We start from the raw sequence: 22,139 nt of genomic DNA on the forward strand, positions 1-22,139 counted from the left end.
AATTTTTGCCGATTTTGGCGCTCATTTTGTCGAAACTCAAGCACGCTTCCAACAGACCTGTTTATTTTCGTGACTTACGCGCTGCTTACAGTGCATGACAACAAAAATACACCCTTATCATATTTCAACACACGTATGCAAATTTGTTATGCTCGAAAATTACACAACGAATAATTCGCATCAATTGCATGCGTGGTCAAGTCGATTATAAGGAGTAGGCAGCAGATCCAGAGGTTGGGAATTCAAAATCAAATTCTGGTGAGTATATATACAGAAAACTCTTGAGAAATAGGGAATGCTGTGTGTAGAGGGGGTGGGCATAAGGGAGGATAGAGGTACTGGAGAGGATCAGGGAGGGGTAGGTGATTAGAAGGGAGGTAAAGTTGTCCAGTTCTTTTTTAGACCCCCAAAAAAAACCAAGCCCCTGTTTTTTTAACTACACCCTCCCCCCCCCCCCCAAAAAAAAACAAAAATCCCTTTTTTAGACAGTTCATGATAAAATAAAATCCAGTTTAAAAAATTAAAACTGATTTGAAAAAAAATGAACCGATTTAAAAACAATTCAAACCAAGCACAACATTAAACCACAACATATGCTCCTACACGAGAATGAGATGGATTATTATGCAAGTTTTCCTTGAAACTGATGCATTTTCCTTGCAAATTGACGGGTCTGGCTGGCTCGTTCTGACACAAAGAAAGCGCCCTTAAACTCGGCTACGTAGTCCAGAAAGGTGCTACAAACGTCGGAGTGCTATGTGCAGGCATTGAGAGGACATCGTGAAGCCTCACTCTTGGTTTGTGGGCATATAACACAAAGATCCTCCTGAAATGACATTTCGGTACATTCAATTGACTAATGAGACGAAACGAATTACCAGGAATTTAAATGTCAGAGCATTTCAAATGCTCATACTTTTCTGAGTAAAATTAGGGATTTTGCTTGTGTACTTACCGTGCTTGTAGTGACACGCGAAGGCCGTCATCTCCAGTAACCGAGTGAAGACCGGGCACGGCGATTGATTGAATAGTTGAAATTCGTATTTCATTAATAATGATGAAAACGAATAGGGCTACGTTTTTGTGAGGTAAGGAGATCACTTCAGAAAGAAATTAAGGGAAAAAATTAAGTTTTCAGATTTTTACCACAGGACACCCACCACACCTATTTTTGCAACTCTGTAATGTAAAACCATTCTCAGAAGAGGTCAAACTGGTCACCAGTCCTACTATTGATTAATATACCCAAATCGACAGTCATGCAAATTAATGCTTTTCTCCGCTCTTATCGTCTGCCTACCTGACTATTGTCAACATTTACAGAGGACGATCGTTTTAAAGTATTCTTATACATTTAGGGGCTCAGATGTTGACGCTTTAGGCCAACAAGAAATTCCTTTATAGATCTAGGACTTTCACTATTAAATGTCATGACGAAATTGAAAAAGAGGTATATACTCGCATAAGCAATATTGTCCCTTACAGCCGATACCTAAGACATTCGAACCTATGGACTTTGCGATGCCAGTGTAATAGACCCTTTTCATATATGGCGCCTAAATTTGAATAACAGTACTTTGTACATCCTTAGCCTCGTACTTACGTTTCTAGACAAAGGATATTTCACATGAATGTGAAGCTTAGGATGAACATTGCCATTTATGCAAAGGGTCTATGCTCTACCAGCTGAGCTAGGAAGAGCAGGTCAAGTCTTTGAAAGGACTCGATGAATGAAAGCGTATGTTTGAAGTACGAAAGAGTCTAACAAATTAACCTGCTCTCAACCGAGTGGCTTCATAGCTCAGTTGGCAAAGCATTGCACTGGCGTCGCAAAGGTCATGGGTTAGAATTCCGTTGAAGCCACCTGAATTTGTCAGGTGTCTATAACAGACAATTGCTAAAAGCAATTGAGAGGATTACTTCTCTCAATTTCCTTCACAACCCGCACTTCGAACATATGCATTTAAATGTCATGTGTCAGTAAACGATTTCTACAAACGCTCAACGCTAAGCAGCTATTTCAAGATCATAATATCCCATTTGGTGTGTTATAGCGCTGTTTATGTTAACTGTTGAATAATGTGAAATTCGCCGGTTCTTCATTTTTGTGTGGGATTTCCCCACACTTTGTCAACACCGGCGATATTCCTGGCTTTATTACTCGGGCCCGTAGGGGCATGAGTTATAAAATAAGTTTGATTTCAGTTTTTGCTTTCCTGTGCAGCAAAATGCACAAAAAAAAAACGTGGCGGTGTTTGATTGGGCAATGCACAATAGAAAGCACGTGGCGGTGTTTTGATTGGGTAATGCACAATAGAAGCCACGTGGCGCTGTTTACATTGGTTATTTAAAGCAAACCACGTAATCCAAGATCATGATGATGATGTGATGCGAGGTTTCGGATTGCTGAAGATCGACGTTGCGTTGGCTTAATCGATTTCTTCTTGGGGCGCTCAAAACACATACAAAGAAAGGCATAAGCTTTTCGCGGTAGACCCACACTAAAAGATGTAAAGCGTCAGCTTTGAAACAAGTCGTTCCGCGAACTGAATGAAACAAGAATATACTCGAATGTAACTAAAATGGACGCAACTATTGAAAGTGATACAAGTCAAAATACAAATTCTTTAATGAGCAGCGGGTACCTCATTGAGAACTGCTTTGAAGATGACAGCGACAAAGAAAATAACTCCACAAACAAATGGACGCCATATTGGAATCTTCTGAAGACAAACTAAAAACATTGGCACAGCGAACAAATGGCCTCACGCTTGTACCATTTTCACCGCGAACAAACAGCCTCCCGCTCAGTGTACCATTGACTACGGAGATACGTTCTTTGTCTATTGCGTGTTTTTGTTTGCTATTGTTGAACAGTTTGTTTCTTGTAGTGGTCTAGCTTCTATCCTTTGTTCAACTAGCCATATTAGCCATCTTGTGTATATAGTTCTGTTCTAGTTTTACAAGATTTGATGTCATCAGTGGAGACTGTGATCAGCTCTTTAGAAAATAAATGTGATGTAGTTTTAAACTTTGCTGATACTTTTATCTCAAATTGCTAATTACTATTATACAATAAAAAATGGGGGTCACCGAGTTCATTTTTGAGATATAAGCAAGTAAAGACGAATAGAGGGTGTTTTTGGAGAGCTTTCAGGTTGCCATGGCAACCTTTTTACGTCAAAATAGTGAGCGCATTTTGTTAAGCAATAATTGGTGTTTGATGTGGTACCATAACGTTGCTGTTACGTGATACAGTATAGTAGTTATAACCCATCTAATAAGAAGGTCTCTAAAAGTGGTGAAGCACGTGGTATGTAACACTTTTCCAAAAGCGTGGATGAACAGGTAAATGCAAAATGATGTTTGAAACATCGAAGCATGTTCCTTAAACTTAAAAGTGTGTTTGTATTTTTAAAAATATTAGCAACACTTGTGCTATCCAGACCATTTGGAAAACGAAAGTTAAATTTAATACAGAAATCAGGAATACCCGGTACGATTTGTAAAAGAATGTTTTGTTTTCTCGGAAACGGAACGTATTTATTTTGAATTCAGGGTGAACTATTTACACAGTGAGATAGAGTGACCAATCAAAACAGAGTTTGTAATTGGAAATCTAAACATCTTCGAGATACAAAAACAAACTTGTGAACACGTAAACCTGAAATATTGCAAATCATAATGCTGACAAACCCAAAAACGAAGTAAATGGATCATGCATAGGACGTTTTGGATATCTGAATGATTTTGGGTTAGATTAAAGGATATATTGTTAAAAATTACCAAGTTAGCCCTTTTCGTGTTAATTAGTAATCCAAACAAGTCTTACTAATAAATTGGATTAACGAGGCACCAGTGATTGTAAAGCTAGTAATTGCTATGGTTCGTATGTAACACATGTAATCATGAGAAAATGGAATTTGAAATGTTATGCAGGGGTAAGTATTTGAAGGTATTTGTAGACTTTATGCTTCGATGTATTGTGCACATAAACGAGTATCTGTTCTTCTCTTTAAATGAGATTTTACTGCCCTATCAGTAAAATATGGTTAATGGAACGTGACCGTACTAAAACGGCTATTCATGTCGCGATAGTTATCTTCGCGTTCTTTGTAGTCGGCCGTTCAAGGTCATACAATCAACGGTTTTCTTGTAAATAAAACGAGGACATAAAGACTTTGTTCCTAGATCTCAGATTATAACGTACACGTGCATTGGCCAAATCTGTTAAAGCCTCATTCAATAGCGCTAAAGAGCACGGTGTAATGCTTACCCGAGAATGCTTACCTGCTGCATGGTAGAACCTGTGCAACTGGCTATTTTAATAGACAGGGTCTAGCTATAAAAGCCTCAGTTAGTCGTCCAAGGTTCACTTGACAGTTTGTCTTCTGTAGTAAATCAACTAGCTGTTTGCAATTTGTCAAAGTTCTCCCCCTCCCTCCCTCTCTCCCTTTGGAGACGGGTTGGATATATCGCTTTGCCGTCATTAAAATTGGGTCGCTCCTGCGTGGTGTAGTTAAGTCTGTGCAGCGACTTCCCCCAAGCTTGTTGGCTCGTTGCCTTTGTACATTGCTCACTAGCCAATACTCTTGTCCGATCCAGCACTTCCTGTTTACCACTCAGCTCGTAGTGCTGGAGAGATAAGTGAGGTTGTTCTTTGTCACGCAATCTGGAAGTCGCAAAGGCTAACCAGCCGCAAGGCAGTGTTTCCCTCAAAAAACCCCAATTCGTCTGTTGTCTCGTTCCATTGCGCCTTGCGTTATGTGTTTAAAAGCTAATTATGTTGATACCTAGGAGCAGTGACATTAATGGTTAATATTCCTTGACAGGCTTCTCACCGTTCAGAGAGTTTGCGTTCACATTTCTATCTTTATTTCTCGAGAGTTTCAATACACGAAGCGAAATAACAATGACAGGCCAAGTGACCCACACTACAGTATTCTATCTTTTCTCCTGCCCTTACCTTTCCGGAAACGAAAAAATATTTTTTGACACCGACTCCGTTTACGTACAGAGGTTATTTTTCATTAGACAAGAGGTTTGGAAATATAATTCAAATAAAAAATAGTTATCTTTGAAACGTTCAGTTTGTAAGTCGCTTTAATACTGCATTGGCTATCAAGCGCGGTGCGAGTCAACAATTAAAACAAGTGATTTTAAGAGAGGATGGGAGAGAGAGAAGAAAAAAAAAAGTTATTTACCAGCAAAGGGTTCGGTCCGTATTGCAAAAAAATGTGATATCGGTCTTGAAAAAGCTGCCCTCGACCTGCGGCCGCGAGCAGCAATTTCAAGGCCTCGGCCACAGTTTTTCTCTATATAATATGGGCCTTCCAGCTGGCAAATAACATATTTATTTTGACAATTGGGTGCATGCTACTGTGAGTATTTAAATTACGACAAATGGTATATTTTAAATATTTGATTCTCGTGCTATGGATTCATTTGGCATGGCCATCCTCAAGGAACTTGTATACTTCTGAAAGTATTTTCAAGAGTTGAGATATAGTGCACATCTTCACGTGTCACGCACGTGACAAAGTTCTTTGACGTGCATCACTGCACAAAAGTTTGGTCATCTTTGAAAGATGTTTATACATCTCACCTTGGTTTCTCTTTCATTTTTTTCTGCAAAAGATGTTTCGATGAGTCATTTCGTTTCATCTTAAACCGTTCAATTAGCGTTTCCTTTCTCAAACACTGAGCAAGAATAACCATCGATCAGTAAAAAACAATGTGCTTTTCTCAATTTTTACCTCATGTCCAGAGGTCATTGTCACCACCTGTAATGAAGATACCGTAATCTGGGTCCGGGTATTCACTACATACACAGTCGAACATCATGAGAATCGCAATGTAAGGCCGATGTAAGAAGGACAGACTTCTCTCTTTTCTTCTTTCGTCCTAAATTAACGATACACCACTGTACTTTTGCAGGCCCGAGTATAGGCTACTTGTAGGTTCTTGTTAGTATACGATAGCGAAGTGTTTGTCACGTGGTCTCTATTGGGAAGAGAGAGGACCCTGGGAATAAGAATGAGTGTTTGTGTGTGGCGGCCATTACTCTTCTCGGTCGTTGTAATTAGGCGAATTTCGACTTGTTTTCTCGGTGCGATTAATTTACAAGGTAAGGAGAATGGCATTTTCCATCGAACGGAACAGTGGAAATTTCCTTACCATTTGCTAAATTTTCCAGTTTGCAGTCTTTCATCAGCCGAAAACAATTGCAAATGTTAAGCGCCATCTCGTTGGGCTGGTTTGCTAATTTTGGAAAAACTGTTACCATTATTCACCGGTCATCCCAACCGGTTTATTCTGACAAATGGTAAGCACCGCTAATTTCCTCGAAACTAGTAGTCCAAGCATGTTTCTCCCCTAACCGTTTTCTCGTCTGCAGCTTGGGATTCTACGGAATCTTTACTCGACATTTATCACTATAACACGACAAAATGTATTACATTTACTGTAATCCCACCCGAGTGCGCATTGCGGACCTATTTTTATTCTTAGGTGCAACAACAGGAAAAGTACACTAAGTTCGTCGAAAAGTAAAGTCCCTTAAAGTAATGTAAAAATCATATTTTTTAATGACTCTGTAGCTCGTTTGGGTACTGCTTTTGTTTGGTTCACGTACCCGATATGTAGTAACAATTATTTTTGAAAATACAACAACACTTGTAAATTTGAGGAAAATATCAAGGGTACCCAACGAGCAAATTAGGTCAAAACCTTTGAGAGACATTTCTAGGTTCCTTTTAGTGTATTTAACTAGTATTATTAACTAGTATTATTAGTAGTATTTAACTATCAATACAGTGATTCTTTATACTGATCAAATGTTCGGTACAAGCAGGTAAATTCAAAGTAACCAACAATTTTGTAGAAAACACAACTGACATACAGTCGAACCTCGATTATCCGGACCTCGATTATCCGGACTTTTCGATTATCCGGACTTTTTCTCTGGTCCCGTTTTTTTCATGAATATTAATAAGGGAACAAATTTAGCACTTGAATTTGGCATCAGCAAGCAACAGATCTCCGATGTACGCAAGAACAAGGACAAATGACGAATAGGTTTTCATTTATAACAGAATAGGTTTTCATTTATAAACAGTGTACATGAGTGTAGGGGCAGTTCACAGAAGAAGACTTTTGTAATTAAAAATGTGCTATCTTTATTTCTTTTGTTTACATTGTTGCCTCATTAAAAGTATAGTAAACTGACGTGATCAACTGACAAGGTTGAAAATATGAGAATTCCTATCCCGAAAAAGATGCCGATTACTCGGCACGTGTGTGTAAAATCCTGTTGGTTTCATGAACGTAGCGAGCACTTCAGCCCGCACAAGTAAACCAACAGGGCCCGGTTGTTCAAAAGACGATTAGCGCTAATCCCAGATTAAAAATTAACCGAGGAGTTAATTTCTCTACTCCTAAATGCTGTTCAACGCTGATATTCGGCAAAACTTTACATTAGAAGAAGTCAATCTTGAAAAACAAAAACAAGCAACAGAAACTTTCACCAAAAAGTTGAAAACATGAAACGAAAATTTACGCTAATCCTGGATTAAGTTAATCGGCTTTCGAACAACCAGGCCCAGGTATTTTACACACGTGTTAATTTATGAAAATTCTTTTACTAGCTGTACTATGATTATTGATACAGCTTTCGCTTCATTGATGCTAGGAACTCCCTAGCACATGACATCAGTAAGCACAAGCTAAGCATTTTCTAGTGGAATTTCTTAATATCCTTTTTGGCCTTATTTGTCTTCAGGTATGACTGGATGTAAAAGTTGCTGAACAGTACCAATAAACTGGCGACAAAAGACCATTGGGTAAATAAAACTAGGTATTGATGAAAACCAACTACACATTTACATCGTAGAGGAACATTACTCCAGTAAGTCAGCAATACAACAAACTGAGTCTGTACAAGAAGAAAGGAGACAATCAGTTACTACTGAGGACTTTCGTCATAACGTCAAGCAATTAGTTATAACTTTGTAAGCAAAGATAGATGCTTCACAAAACAGAAGCTAAAAAGAAGCTGATGTAATCTTTTTAGCTTTTTACTCAATTCGTTAGAGAATGCTTGGCATGTCTTTTCCCAGACTTGAGAAAAATTACTGTTTTTATCAACAACTTCCTTGAGCTTATGGGGGGCGGATTTAGGATTGGGGGTTGGAGGGCAACGGGGCCACCCCCTTCCCCCCCCCCCCCCCTCCTGCATTTAAAGAGCTTCTGTAACCAACCGAGGGGTACAGTGTGCATCAGGCGGTTTTACTTTAGATAATGATTAGTTAAGTTTCAGAGCTTTTCTTATTTCAAATACATCTTGACTAACGTGAATTATTCTGGTAGAGCGCATGTACGAGAGGGAGGGGGAGGGGGGGGGGGGGGCTCTCTCGCCCAATTTCTTCGGCGCTCTTTCTGGAATTTCTAGATCCGGCCCTGCTTATGAGGGTACTTCCTGCGCCCGTAACGCAATAATCGTGGGGAAGGAACGCGAAACAAAGTCCCTTAGTGTGACTTCCAAGGGTACGACAGGGCGATTGTCATTCAAGAATTTTTTTGTCAAATTCGAGTTCATTGTGAAAAATGACAACATTTCTCACCAGTTGAAGTTTGGTGATGTGAGCCTTCCACCATAAGTACGGTTGCATTTGAGGACCAATAGCTGACAGACCATAATAAGCATACATCACCACATGCACAAAGCAATTGACGGCTGCTCCAAAGTAAGCTGGAGGAAACACAAAGAAATATCAACTCTGTAGTTGAAATAAAAGAGTAAGAAGGCATGCGCAATGAAAAAACGTCAAAATAATTCAGTTAAGACTATACTTACAGAAACCTCCTGAAAATAAGAAAGAAAATAAATAGATGTAAGTAGGATGATATAATTTATTTATTGCGTTCTAGGTACGAAAACGCAACCCCTAATCAGTGTTGGGTTTTATGTGCATTAGTGTGTTTCCTGTGCAATTAATAAGCGAGGCTTTTTTGAGATTGCATTTGTGTTGACACTCTGCGCTCTGGAGCGCTTGCTTACGTTCTTTCTCACTTCGACGTGCTAACTCACGTGGTGATTCGTGTGTCCTCGGCGTTTATCTTTTAAACGTTTGCTGAGGTCTGATATTCTGTTTTGGTAAAGATTTCATCTTTTAAAAGTTTTAAACTTTGCTAAATCTTCGTAAAGCGTACATATCAGTTTGATTCTCATGCTGAACACAGGAATTTTTAGTTATTATTAAAACTCTTTCTGTATTCATTAGCAATTATCCTTTCAAATTTTAGAGAAATGGATCTATCCGCGAATATTTTACGAATTTTTTCCAATGGTCAAGTTGATGTTATGCATAATTGGGCAAGTTTGGGCAATCGAGATACGTGTGTGACGCGTCACAAATATTTTTAACAAAATGTTCCCGATTCGTCAAGTATTAACGCAGAAGACAAGAACATCATTCTAGAAGCTCATTCTACTCAAAACGTAGGTTCTGGAGGCAATTTTGAAAGTGAAAATCAAGTTTACGGCCGACGGTAAATACAAGCACACGAGGGTGCATTACGTTATGCATCAATCAATTCCAGCGGTGCCTATCCCCTCCCCCGGGCAACCGCGGAGCATTTGCTCAAGTTGTCAGTCCCGTCAGTCCCGGGGGTGGGGCATTCGCAATTTTATCGCGGCCCGGGGGCTGGGCATTAGCTTACCCCGGGGCGACCCCCCGGGCATTTGACACACGTGTTTTCGAATTAACATGTTTATCGGAAAAGACGAGGCCTTCGTTAAAGACTGGCTTGTCCGTCACGGACTCCAAAAACTTCTGGATGTTTTTAAAGGTATGTTTTCTCAATTTTAGGTATTTCTTCATTTATACTTGTAAGCATATGAATATATAAAAGCGACAAGGTGAACTAATATCACAAAACAATCACTGACGTGAAGACTGCGTAAACACGACTACTTCGCATTTCGCATTCAAAAACTAGCCTAGCAATTTTCAAATTCATGAAAGCGGAGTTATATGAAACACTGAAGGGTTGCGAATTCAAATGATGCGATCTTCAAGACAGATCTTGCGAGCGTAAAATGCGATGAAAGATCATTTAAGATGTCTTGATTCTTGACAGAAAAAGTAGCCTGCGAATACAGGCGCCTATTGGAAGGCGACGATCCCGGGGACGGAGCATTTGCCCTTTTTCTTCGTCCCCACCCCGGGGAATTTAGGCAGCTTATGTGTCCCCACCCCGGGGAATTTGCCCATTTAAAAAAAAAAATGCTAATGCCCGGTAGTTAGCCCGGGGGGGGGGGGGGATGGGCACTGCTGGAATTGACTGATGCATTAACACAACAGAAAGACGCTAACCTCGATAACCATTTTGACATGAAAATCCTTTAATATTGCCATAAAAATTATCCAGATATCTTCGCTAGGATCTTAAATATAATTTTCTCCGTGATTCCGACTAAAATTTCTTGGATTTCATTCCCTTCAGTGCGGGCCATGTAAACACTTGAGGTAGGGTCACCCTTCTAGAAGAGTCAACTCTTGTGGGATCGGATTACTGTCAGATTGCCGCACAAGTCTGTAAAGGCTCAGTGCGCGTGTAAGCCCGGGGAACATTTTCGCCGTTCTGTGCTGGCCAAATCGTTTGAACAGAGTTCGAAACAGTCGGAGGACAACAGTGTCGACATTTCGCGAAAAGACCTAGATGATGAAGAGCCAAGTGTCGACGAGAGCACTAGGGAAAGCCGCCCGACTCGGAAAGATGTGGAAGAGGACTTGCCACGTGAAAAATCAAAAATCCAAGTGGTCATGGACATCGGAAGCAGTGGAGATACTCCTGAAGTCCATTACAGAATTCGAAACCAAGTGCGAGTTTAATAGCGTGGACTTCGAGGCCGATCTATCCACAATGTATGCAGAAATACGCCGATGCATGGCGATGGATTTGCCCTAAAATTGTTCAGGAACCGGGAAAAGAACTTAAGGATATGAACAGCGAGGAATATGAATTTTACTTAAAAGAGCTGGTTGTCTCACTCGGCCCCAAATTCAATAATCGCGATAGCCCTAGGAACAAGACTTTGCATGTAAAGGGGGGCTATCTTTTGCCTCTTATAGAAGAGTGACCCTCCTGAGAGGGTCAGCCTTTCTCCATGTAAACAGGCAAAATGTTCTATTACCGTAACTTGCCCAATGCACTCTAGGCTGTCTCCTCAAATTACATGCACATGGAAAGAACCATACGATATCACTAGCCTTCACAGCCTTTTCTCTGTACGCAACCCTTACGTTCAAATATGCAGAGAATATTTATCTATCGCACGAACCATCCATCTTTCCCCCTAAACTGCTACCTGTACGCCTACAAACATATCGAACGCACTCTCCTAAGCTCCGATTACCCCTAGTTAATGAAGGACATAATTATTTTGACAAATCCTGCACCCATGAAAACATGTTGAATCGAATGACGCTTTAGTTTTCTTTCTTACTGCGCATGCTCCTTTACGGCATGTCCTTTCGACCTTAGTTCTCTCATTTTCCTTCATCCTGCCGAAAGATATCTTCCAAAATTGATAATCATTTCCTTGTATCTTCCACCATTAACATGTTGATTCTACAAAGATCTTTTTTGCCGTCCCCTCCCCGTTTTCCTTCCCTCTCCTCTCACCTGGAATGTATTTGCATATCATCCACCACAAGAAACACATGAACGCGTGATGGTACACGTGTAAAAAAGACACTTGATTGTTTTTCTTGCGAAGAATGAAAAAAAACTGCCGAAAAAAGCAAAAATGACCGTCAAGGGAAACTGAAAAGCTGCATGCGTTTATAAAGATAAAACAAGTATGCATTCTAACAGAGAGAAAAACTCACCGTGTCCAGGGCTTCCACAAACTTTGACAACCAGTAAATGTAACAAATGCGGGCAAGCTAGGAACACAAGAGTAAAACATGTTGATTTAGATGTGGTCGCATTACCTCGACTAGCTATCTAAAGCAGCCCAGATCCAACACTGTTTAAGCAATAGAGGACGTTTCCTCTATTGCTTTTATAAAACATTCCTCAAAGATAATTAGACAAATGAAGAAAATGCTGGTTTTTTTACTTCTTCATTGAAACAGATTTTCTTGACACACGGTCATATTTCCTACAAACCAATCAAAACGCGCGTCTGACAATACATAACCAATCAAAATTCGTGTGATGTCACAGCTGTGTTCCATATTCTCGTCTAATCACAGCTATTGACCAATGAGAGTGCGCGTACTATTCTAATTATTTTATAATTACAAATTTATACTTACCCTGTTTAGTCTTTTGTCACCGCGGACGTAGTGCATCGGTTCACAAAAGTAATCAAAGTTGGGAATATCCACGACTGACGCTATAAACTGTAACAGATACATAAAATATATACACCAAAAGAACGAAAAGTGTATCTCACATAAAAGAGGCAAGATAAACAAACAAAGACTGATAATCAGCGCCCACCTCATAAACCATCCAAGCCGACAGAATTACCATTGCAAAATTATAGACAATCAACACCTCTCTGAGACTGTAGGCTTTTCTGTTCTGCATGATTTTTGGGCCGACTTTGACAATAAAGAGATACAAGGTTATAAATGAGAAGGTGGGCCATGGTGTGGCAATCAATGGCCAGTCTGCCGTCTTAGGATCTGAAATAAAACGGACAATCTTCTTTGTGGAGTAAACGCGGTATGTAGCAATGGAAAGACAACATGATTGGTGACAATGATAATAACAACGAGGAGGTTTATGGTGACAATGAATAAAGGGCAAACACCGATAATGGCGGTTTTGATTTGAAAATAACAGAGGGTACCACCTTTTATTTATTTAGTGTATTTGAACAGGCAGCCCAAGCTCATGGCATGAACGTCCAAGGCATTACCAGATATCTGAGTAAATGTTTTTGTTACAGTAAATCAGGAACGTGGATTTTGCTTCCTCGTGCAGTTCATGAATCTTAATTTAACTACCTACCTACCTACCTACCTACCTACCTACCTACCTACCTACCTACCTACCTACCTACCTACCTACCTACCTTCCTTCCTTCCTTCCTTCGTTTTGGTTTATGATAACTGATCGAGGATCGCATGCTGCCACAACCAATTTTAGAGACAGAGAGATTGAGAGCTGGAAGATTACAGCGAGTGTTTGTAGTTTGCACTTTAAATATTCGGGACCGCCATTTGACATAATAACTGAGGTGAATAGTTGTTTTAGTATAAACTGTAGGCATAGGATCACGTGACACAGCTTTGTGCGCGCTAGAACGTGTGTGCCTTGAGAGCGGCCGCTTTTGTGTGTGTAATCGAAGTGACTTTGGTTCCGTAGAATACGTTTCACGGTTGCTCTGTTCACCCGTTTATTACAAAACTAAAACTGTGTTATAATATAGCACAAAAAAAGATGATTTTAAATCACTTATTCCTGCAACGATTATAATATTTTCGGGTGCAAATCCCGCACAAGTTGCTCGGAGGTGGATAGAAAAGGATATCCGGAGTTTGAGTAGCCAACCAGAGCGCGCCTTCAACGCTATCCACTATTTCAGTATATGCTAAGTGCTGTGAACCAATCAGAAAGATAGAAACGCAGTATCCGAGGTTGAGAATTTAGTGAATCACTGTACACTGATGCCACTTACTGGCCATTTTAAATGAATGAGATAAGGGAACACTGAAATGAACTGGAAGAACCAATGAACTAGTAACAAAACGAAAAATGAAATACCGTAAATTTTATTTTGTGCCAACAAACATTTTAAGCTAAGACGTGGTACGTAATTTTGTTACAAAGTGATTTGTCCCAACGTTAGTATTGCAATAGCAGAATTTGATCCCAACCAGAAACTCAGGATAGAAAGATCGATCTATTATGGCGTTTGGAATGTGCCGCTATTGGTGAGTGACGAGAACTTACCACCGTCTTGCATAGACCACTTGTAGTATTCCAGTACACGTTGCACAGTTGTCATCTTGAGCAACCTACATGATAAAAAGGGTTAATCTTAAAGTAGCCGCTTTGTAATGACAAAGAACAACGGTCTGAATTGGGAAAATAAAGTACTCCATGGAAATTTTCTTCGTAGTTCTGGTTGAAACAGTTTTGGCATTGCAAAGCAAGGTATAGTTTGCTTCCTCACAAGATGATGTCATACAACATCCCAAGACACGCCCTGGCTTGGATTACTGATTTTTTGACTGATTTATTTAGCCAATTCGATGGACCTAAGATATTTTAGAAACTGTAAGTACATGTCCTGAGAACGACAACGACAATAGGCATCCACTTGCTCGATGACGACGCGAAAACGTCAATAATTTAATCGATGTCATGACTTCTTTTCTTTTAAAACACTTTATATATAAAGTTAGTATAATTTCAGAGCTGAACAAAGAGTTCCTAGAATGGGAGAGACTCGTCATATATGATGTTATGTTCACAGCTTTGGGCTTAACCTGCAATCGGGTGTTTTTCGTGCCATTTCTAAAGAAAACGGAAATTGAATTAAGACTTTCCATTGCATTCCTCTAACTTCAATGATGATAGGTTTTTTTCAACTGAGTGTTGGCATTTTTAACACACAAGATAACAGAGTCACGTGCGGTATGTATGACGAAGAAGTTCAAACAATTTAAGTGAAATTTGTGAGTCCAAGGAACTAAACTGTGACTATCATTCAAAGCGAATTATTTTGAATCGTCGAGGTTAAGTAAATTTTGGCTGGCCACGTTTTTATATATAATCGAAAATTGATGGAAAGAGATCTTAAATGATCTTTTTTAGAACTTGTACCGAGCATACAAGTTTTGATTCGCTTTTAATTCGTCGAAAGCATTCGTTCGAAAGTTCTTCTGTTAACTGACAGTGATACAAGTTACTGTTACATTAGCCTGCGAACGCATTCTCTCCCCCGAAAAACAGCCACCGAAAAACTAGAGAAGGGAGGATGAAGGAATGGGGAATGGGGAACGGGGAGTCAATAAAATGAGGAATCTCTAAAAGCGGAAATCTCTAAAACGGGGAATCTCCAAAATAGGGAATCTCTAAAAGGGTGAATCTCTAAAATGGGGAATCTCTAAAAGGGGGAATCTCTAGATTTGGGAATCTTTAAGAGGAGGAATCTCTAAAAGCGTGAATCTCTAAAATGGGAATCTCTACAAGGGGGAATCTTTAAAATCCGGATCGGAATCTCTAACAACCAGCATTTCAGTGAAGATAACTGAAGCAAAACGAGTGCGTTTGCAGTTCTTGTTATATTATATTTTGTTCGTTTTGCTTTTCCCGCTAGCTTGTATTCTGCTCATGTTGTGACTGTTTCGCCAGCACCAAGTGTCGGTCATCACAAACACATGAAAACATCACAAAGATAAGATTTTATTCTAAACCATAAAGCTTTCCATTTTTCATGTATCGTACTTCACTTCCTTTGCCATTCATAACCTGATAACTTGGCTAAAAATTAAAGACGGTCTACAAACAAAAGAGCCAAATGCAACTTTATCTAAAATGGGGAATATAAGGTTTTTTCAGGCGTCCAGACGTTCAGACCGTCGTTAATACTGAATGAGACAAACGTCTGGACGCCCGGATCACTTTCAAAATGCAAAGGCTAAAATTGGCATTGTTTGTATCACAATTGATCTCTCCGCCCTAGTGGCCTTGTCTAATAGCCGTTTCTGGTTGCAAGAAACGTCATGTTTTGCAAAAGAAAAAAGTCAATGAAAAATTTCCTTTATCTTTGATGTTATCACTCTGCTTCCCGAAGTATGGTTTCTCCGCTCTGATATAGATCGACAACGCTTAGGCGTAAACCGGAAACCACCCAAATGCTAAATATGTTTTCATTGTGTCTGGTGGGTTACGTTTAATGGCATAATTAACAAGACAAGTAATGAGAATATAAGGTTAGCGTCCGCTTTGTTATGTAAAAAAAGTAGTACCAAATAGCGGGAAATGCTTCGAGAACGTGTTAAGATAAGACTTGTCATCCCCCTTTTGTCCCCCTTTTTCATCGTGAATGACAATTTCAAGTTCGTTTGCCAGCAAAAGAAAAAAGCTGGTCGCGCTTGATGGGCTCCCAAAATTTAGCTGGGACGAAATTAAGAGCCAGGAAGTAATCGGTCAAGGCTCATTTGGCGCGGTATTTGTTACCCGGTATCAGGCAACAGCAAAACCGGCCGAAACAGGGGTTATAAGAAAACTACTCAGTACAGCCAGTAGATCGCTGAAGCTCACGCGTTTGCAAAAATACTATGCGATAACGCATGTACACACCAACACTGCTACTTCTTCTGTTCTTACTAGGTTGACATCATTAAGGAGTCTATGCTCAAAGGCGTTCGTATCGAGGCTGGGCTGGGCGATCCTCCCGTTGAATACGTAAACAACGATCCAGAAGCAGCGAATTTCATGATCAAGCATGAAGAAGCCGCATCACTTCATTGAAGAAATAAAAACATCGTACAGACTCAGCACTGCAATGAAGATTGAGTGATATTTGGAAGGGGTCCGTATAAAGTAAAGAAAGAATTCGAGTACTTGACTGTTGATGACCTGACCTGGGGCCTATTGACCCACGAGCAGAGAATTAATGATGAAGCTGTCAACATTTTTGATGACCGGAATGGATGGCACGGAGGATTTTATACGTGAGGAAACTGGTAACCGCTCAGAAACACTATCTACTTCCACCATTACCCTCACCGGGCGAGAGAGCGGGATTACTACCATCCCCATAGCTATCCTCGAGGCGCTGTTTGAAAAGGCATCAAGTCTTGTGTTTCTACTCCTGGTAGCGTTGTTCCAAAGCCTGGGGCTTCTGTTGGTTCCTTTATGGTGGCTGGAGCTTCAAATAAAGTTCACAGTGTGACTCCTGGCAAAGGTGGCTCTTTAAGTTGCGATCGCAGTTGCGTAAATCACTCCACTAAGATATGCGAACACAGGTTAGCTGTTGCACAATTAAACGGTACCTTGCCAGAGTTCGTTGCATGGTACAAGAGGTCAAAAAGAGGTCCAAATATAACAAGCATGGCTGCAGCACGAGGACCAAAGAGTGCAGGGAGGAAACCTAGCAAGAGAAAAAGGTACAATGCCAAGCCTCAAACGGTTCTTCAGCAGATTGATTTATTGCAACATAAATCAGACGAATTACCTCCAGAAGGCCCGAGCAACTCTGAAGCGGTGAGTTCTCAGTACGACATTGCAGTGCAATCTGTTCCTCAGTATAGCTCCTCCGAGCATCATTTGCCCACTCATAACGGTGCGTTTGTCAGACAAGCTGAATCTACCGCGAACCACATTATCACTCACCATGATGGCCTACCTCCTCACCAGAATGCTTTTCAAAGTGCTCTTGTTGGCATCCCACACGCACTGCCTACTACAAACGGAAATACCTTCTCCTGAAGTGGCTGGTGGGAACCAGAGTCTTGCGATGTTATGGGTGTGGGAGTCATCCAAAATCCTCCTTTGAATTGCCCCGACGATCTCATTGTAATGTACCTTGACATCCATCAATTTCGCCACAGAATCACATGGCGGCTAACAACTTCCGTGGGGCCACAGAACGTGCATTTTCACCTCCGCCTGGCATGTGTTCGCTCAAGGTATCCCCAATTTGTGCCTAGCTCCCTTCACGTCCCACCCGATTTTGTTAATAGGTTTCGCGTGGAGCACCTGTTGTCTTGCAGTGCCTAATAGACTCCTTTCGGAGTTTCCATAGACACCAGGACACTAGTTTTCCGAAAATGTAACGTTTCAGCCGAGGCTTAGATTTTGCTTAGATTTTGCACATTGTGTTGGAGTACCTAACGGCCGGCGAAAGGACTCCTTTCAGAGTTTCCATGGACAACAGGAAACCAGTATTCTGAAACTGTGACTCTTCTGGGCTAAGAATTAACTGAAGGCCAACATCGTTGGCAGATTTCTTCTTTTGTTCTTTTGTGTTGGAGTGCCTAACGGAATCCTTTCGGAGCTTCGATGGACACCAAGAAACTACTATTCTGAAAATGTAACGTGTTATGGTTAGAATCAAATGACATGTTGTTAGAATTAATAGTTTTGCTCTGTTGTGTTGAAGCGCCAAACGGAACCCTTTCGGAGTTCCCATGGACACCAGGGAAGCCAGTATTCAGAAAATGTGACACTTTAAGGCTTACAATTAATACACATGTCTATGGTGGGTGATTACCGTCATAATTAATTTTCTGGCGTGTTATTACATTTTGCATTGTAATGAACTTGTGTCTGTTTCAATTTTCTGCTACAACTTTTCTCGAGTTGGCCTGGTGACTACGAGCACGAGACACCAGATCGAGGTAACATATCGTGTTGATCCAAGATGGCGGATAGAGTGATGGCGTTTAGGTACTTGCGAGAGCTTTTACTTAATTTTTATTCGGGAAATTAGAGGAGGAGGCCTTGACCCAAATACAGTGGATGCCTTACACTTTAGGCTGGATTGGCTGCATGGTTTAATAGCTCGTCTTGTTCATTTGTATGGAATCGATGAACAAATTGTGAACCTAATTAGGGGTGCACGGGATATTGCCTTTTGCAAGTCAGGATATTTTTGGTGTTTCATCACCAGCTACTGCCTTTACTGGACAACGTGGACGTCCAAGATATTCAATTCCCAGAGATCAGCTGGATTTTCTGATCGGCAGATGCTTTTCTGTCGTCGATATTGCAACTTTGCTAGGTGTCAGTGTTCGAACTGTTGTCCATGTATTACAAACCTCCACCTGGAGAAGTCATACAACATAAAACCATAAAAAACCTTTTGAAATCTAACCTGTGCTTTTTAACTGAATTTAAGCACTGGTCGGATTTCAAAGAGTTTTATAAAATGTCTATCATCAATCTCAACACTGGAAGCACTGTTTTCAGCCATGAATTATCATATTGATTTCTTATGACGTATACACATACCTTTCAACGCTTAGACATCAACAAAAAAGGAAACTTAAATCCTCACAAATAACCACATAATTCCCAAGTGAGATATTTTGTAAAGCAAATTTCAATCAAGAATTTAATAACATCAATAACATCTCCCATACTATCAAGAAGGTCTAGTTGAGTTAGCAGAGAGAATGGAAATCATGTAAGATATATGCTTAAGTAGACAATGCAGGAGTAAATAAATGAACTGAGAGAGGGATAAGTGGTGGTTTTGATTCTCCTGATAAAAATAACCTAATAAAGTACTGGCAATTAAGAAGAACAATAGACATTAGAATCACTAATTAATTAATAAGGGTATGATACCTTATTAGCTTATGATTACCATCTATATACCACAACGCAAGTGGTCCATATACTTGGTACCGTCGTGTGTGTATTGTCCTAAGCGCGAGTGCCCTTTGGAGGACCCCAGCTGGATTGACCCTCCGTATTGCTTCTCTTATTCTGCGCTGTTGAATTCTCAAACCTCTGCTCCTCAGAAATCCAGTCATTCGCCTGTACCCGGTGTTAAATATACTTTGGTGCGCAGTACAGGACAATACATACAACTTGGGCGTAAACGAGGGGCAGGGAATGTACTGGCAAGGCGCGGATAATACCCACGGCCGGTATGGACCACCGGATGAGGGGCCTCGGCAACTAGCCCAGGGGGTGCATCATGCCTGTATTGCAAGGCGGCATAGTGGCTGGCATAATGTCCTGGGGCCAAGTTAACCCAGTCCAGCAAAGTAACAATATGCCCCCTCCCTAACGGGGCTTCAGCACAGGGCTGAAGGGGTGCTGCAGGCAGCAATTCTCCGCCCATATTTTATTAAGGAGAACTATTAAATAGGTTACAATAAGCTCATAAGGAAGAAATAAAATAAAATACAAAAGAACCAGAAAGCAAAACTGGGGGGAGGGAGGGATTAAATTGCTGAACAGAAAAAACAGAACGAGTTACAGAACGAGTATGTTAATCTCACACGCAACCCAAATTCGAACAAGCGTCTTTCAACAGTCCGAACACTGACACCTAGCAAAGTTGCAATATCGACGACAGAAAAGCATCTGCCGATCCGAAAATCCAGCTGATCTCTGGGAATTGAATATCTTGGACGTCCACGTTGTCCAGTAAAGGCAGTGGCTGGTGATGAAACACCAAAAATATCCTGACTTGCAAAAGGCAATATCCCGTGCACCCCTAATTAGGTTCACAATTTGTTCATCGATTCCATACAAATGAACAAGACGAGCTATTAAACCATGCAGCCTAAAGTGTAAGGCATCCACTGTATTTGGGTCAAGGCCTCCTCCTCTAATTTCCCGAATAAAAATTAAGTAAAAGCTCTCGCAAGTACCTAAACGCCATCACTCTATCCGCCATCTTGGATCAACACGGTATATTACCTCGACCTGGTGTATCGTGCCTCGTAGTCACCAGGCCAACTCGAGAAAAGTTGTAGCAGAAAATTGAATGTGTCCGAAAATTAGAACTACTGGCAAAAAATACACCAGAAACGAATCGGAGATGTAAAGTATTCAAAACTGACTAGTCGGAAAATCGAAAAGCTCCCCGAAATCTGACACAACTCGAAAATTTAAATCAACAGAAAGTTTAGGTTATCCGAAATCTGATTAGAGAAAAATTCCAGAATTCTGTCAGAAAATTGATAAAACAAACATAAAATTCAAACAGACACAAGTTCATTTCAATGTAAAATGTAATAACACGTCAGAAAATCAAAAATTGAATTATGACGGTAATCACCCACCATACGAAAAATAGCCATATTTCGGTGGCTATCTCTAAAATAAGGAACGGGGAATGAACGAACGGGGAATCTCTAAAAGCGTGACGTGTTTTACTTCAAAATCACTTGTCAACAAAAGAATTTATTCCCAGTGCAAAAGCTAACCACAAAAATTTAGATGAAGCGGCGTTTAACGCCGCCTTGGTCTGAAAATCCGGCTTGCCCTTTGGGCTTAATTAAATTCCCACAACGTGCTCCCGTCTGACCTGGTAACTCAGTCGGTAGGGCAACGGTGATCTAACCTAAAGGTCGTGGATTCAATTCCCACCCTGGTTAGAGTTTTTTTCTGTCCTTGTGTGGGCCCATTTCCATTAGTAGGGTTAACGCTCTCATGGTTTTCTAAAAGTGGGTAGAAAACTAGCACTTCACATTAACCTCTAACAGTTAAGTCTGTTGAAATATAAGTGCTACACGGCCAACGTTTGCAAAAACGTAACCCTTCCTTTTCGAAAAGGGTTTTGAAAGAACCTTACTGTAAAGAATTCCAACACTGTTAGGATTACGGCTTGCACGTACACTACACAACGGGGGCACGCAACGTCAATTTTCGGAAAATATCTGTTCGGAAGACGATTTGAGATCTAGAATTTTCGGAACATTTGTTGTAAAATTCCTTGCTTACCTGCCTGTCCTAGGATTTTCGAACATATAAAAAATAGTATAATTGCCCATTTTTAACGGATTTTTACCCTAAAAAGGTCACCTAGAATTTTCGGGAGCCTTTTTTCTGGCCGAAATTTTCGAAAAGGTAAGTTTTAATCCCTAGACTTTCAGCTAGGAATATTTACCTAAAATTTACCAAATCTTTGTGCTTTAAAATTGAGGTTACATGATCGATGAACTAAGGTAAAGGCTATCTGACTCATTTCTGTTAAGACACCTTTTCACTCACCATTCAGAAGGGAACTCTTCTTGAAGCTTTACTTCAAAAGATGAACACACTACCTTAACTACGAAGACTTTTAAAACTGACTCGGAGGTGAGGTGGGTATAGGAGGTAAGCTGCATAGCTGCCAAACCTTCAACTTGCTTAAACAAATAAATAACAAACAAACAAACAAACAAGCATCAGGTTATGTGATTGGTTGCAATGCAAGACACAGAAGACTAAAGACAGCACCTTTAGACATAGGACCGGCCTTCAAAGGGTCAACGTTGCTCGGTTGACAGCGTGCTGGAGTTGCGAAGAGCCGGAAACACGCACTTGTCTAAAGATTGGCACAGAGATCATCGACAATGCAGGGTCTCCAGATGTCTGTTAAAAACATAACGATAAGCACAACTCCTTTTCTTTTTTTTTTTCGACGCGACTTATGAACTTGC

The 22,139-nt window shown here is 40.5% G+C and overlaps 1 protein-coding gene across 1 annotated transcript; it reads right to left on the reverse strand.

The window, feature by feature from the left end:
- Window positions 1–7,153: 7,153 nt before the first annotated feature.
- LOC137971727 (very long chain fatty acid elongase 7-like) lies at window positions 7,154–21,839 on the reverse strand. Its single transcript, XM_068818504.1, has 10 exons — window positions 21,709–21,839; window positions 13,975–14,039; window positions 12,514–12,701; window positions 12,327–12,413; window positions 11,895–11,951; window positions 11,639–11,794; window positions 10,853–10,967; window positions 8,855–8,863; window positions 8,622–8,749; window positions 7,154–7,933 (listed from the first exon to the last, which is right to left on the reverse strand). Exons 1-10 carry the CDS (start codon window positions 21,822–21,824, stop codon window positions 7,736–7,738), a joined length of 1,119 nt encoding a protein of 372 aa, XP_068674605.1. The 5' UTR covers window positions 21,825–21,839; the 3' UTR covers window positions 7,154–7,735.
- Window positions 21,840–22,139: the final 300 nt, after the last annotated feature.

Source organism: Montipora foliosa, chromosome 9, assembly GCF_036669935.1.
Source record: "Montipora foliosa isolate CH-2021 chromosome 9, ASM3666993v2, whole genome shotgun sequence".
In the NCBI taxonomy this organism is placed as follows: domain Eukaryota; kingdom Metazoa; phylum Cnidaria; class Anthozoa; order Scleractinia; family Acroporidae; genus Montipora; species Montipora foliosa.

Coding starts and splice junctions, on each gene's coding strand:
- LOC137971727 (XM_068818504.1), bottom strand. CDS start 21,824: ATGCAGCTTACCTCCTATACCCACCTCACCTCCGAGTCAGTTTTAAAA. Junction 10,968..11,638: donor GGACGGCAAAAAAGATCTTT/GTAGAATCAACA, acceptor GAACAATTTTAG/GGCAAATCCATCGCCATGCA. Junction 7,934..8,621: donor ACATCACCAAACTTCAACTG/GTGAGAAATGTT, acceptor CTTCTTGTACAG/ACTCAGTTTGTTGTATTGCT.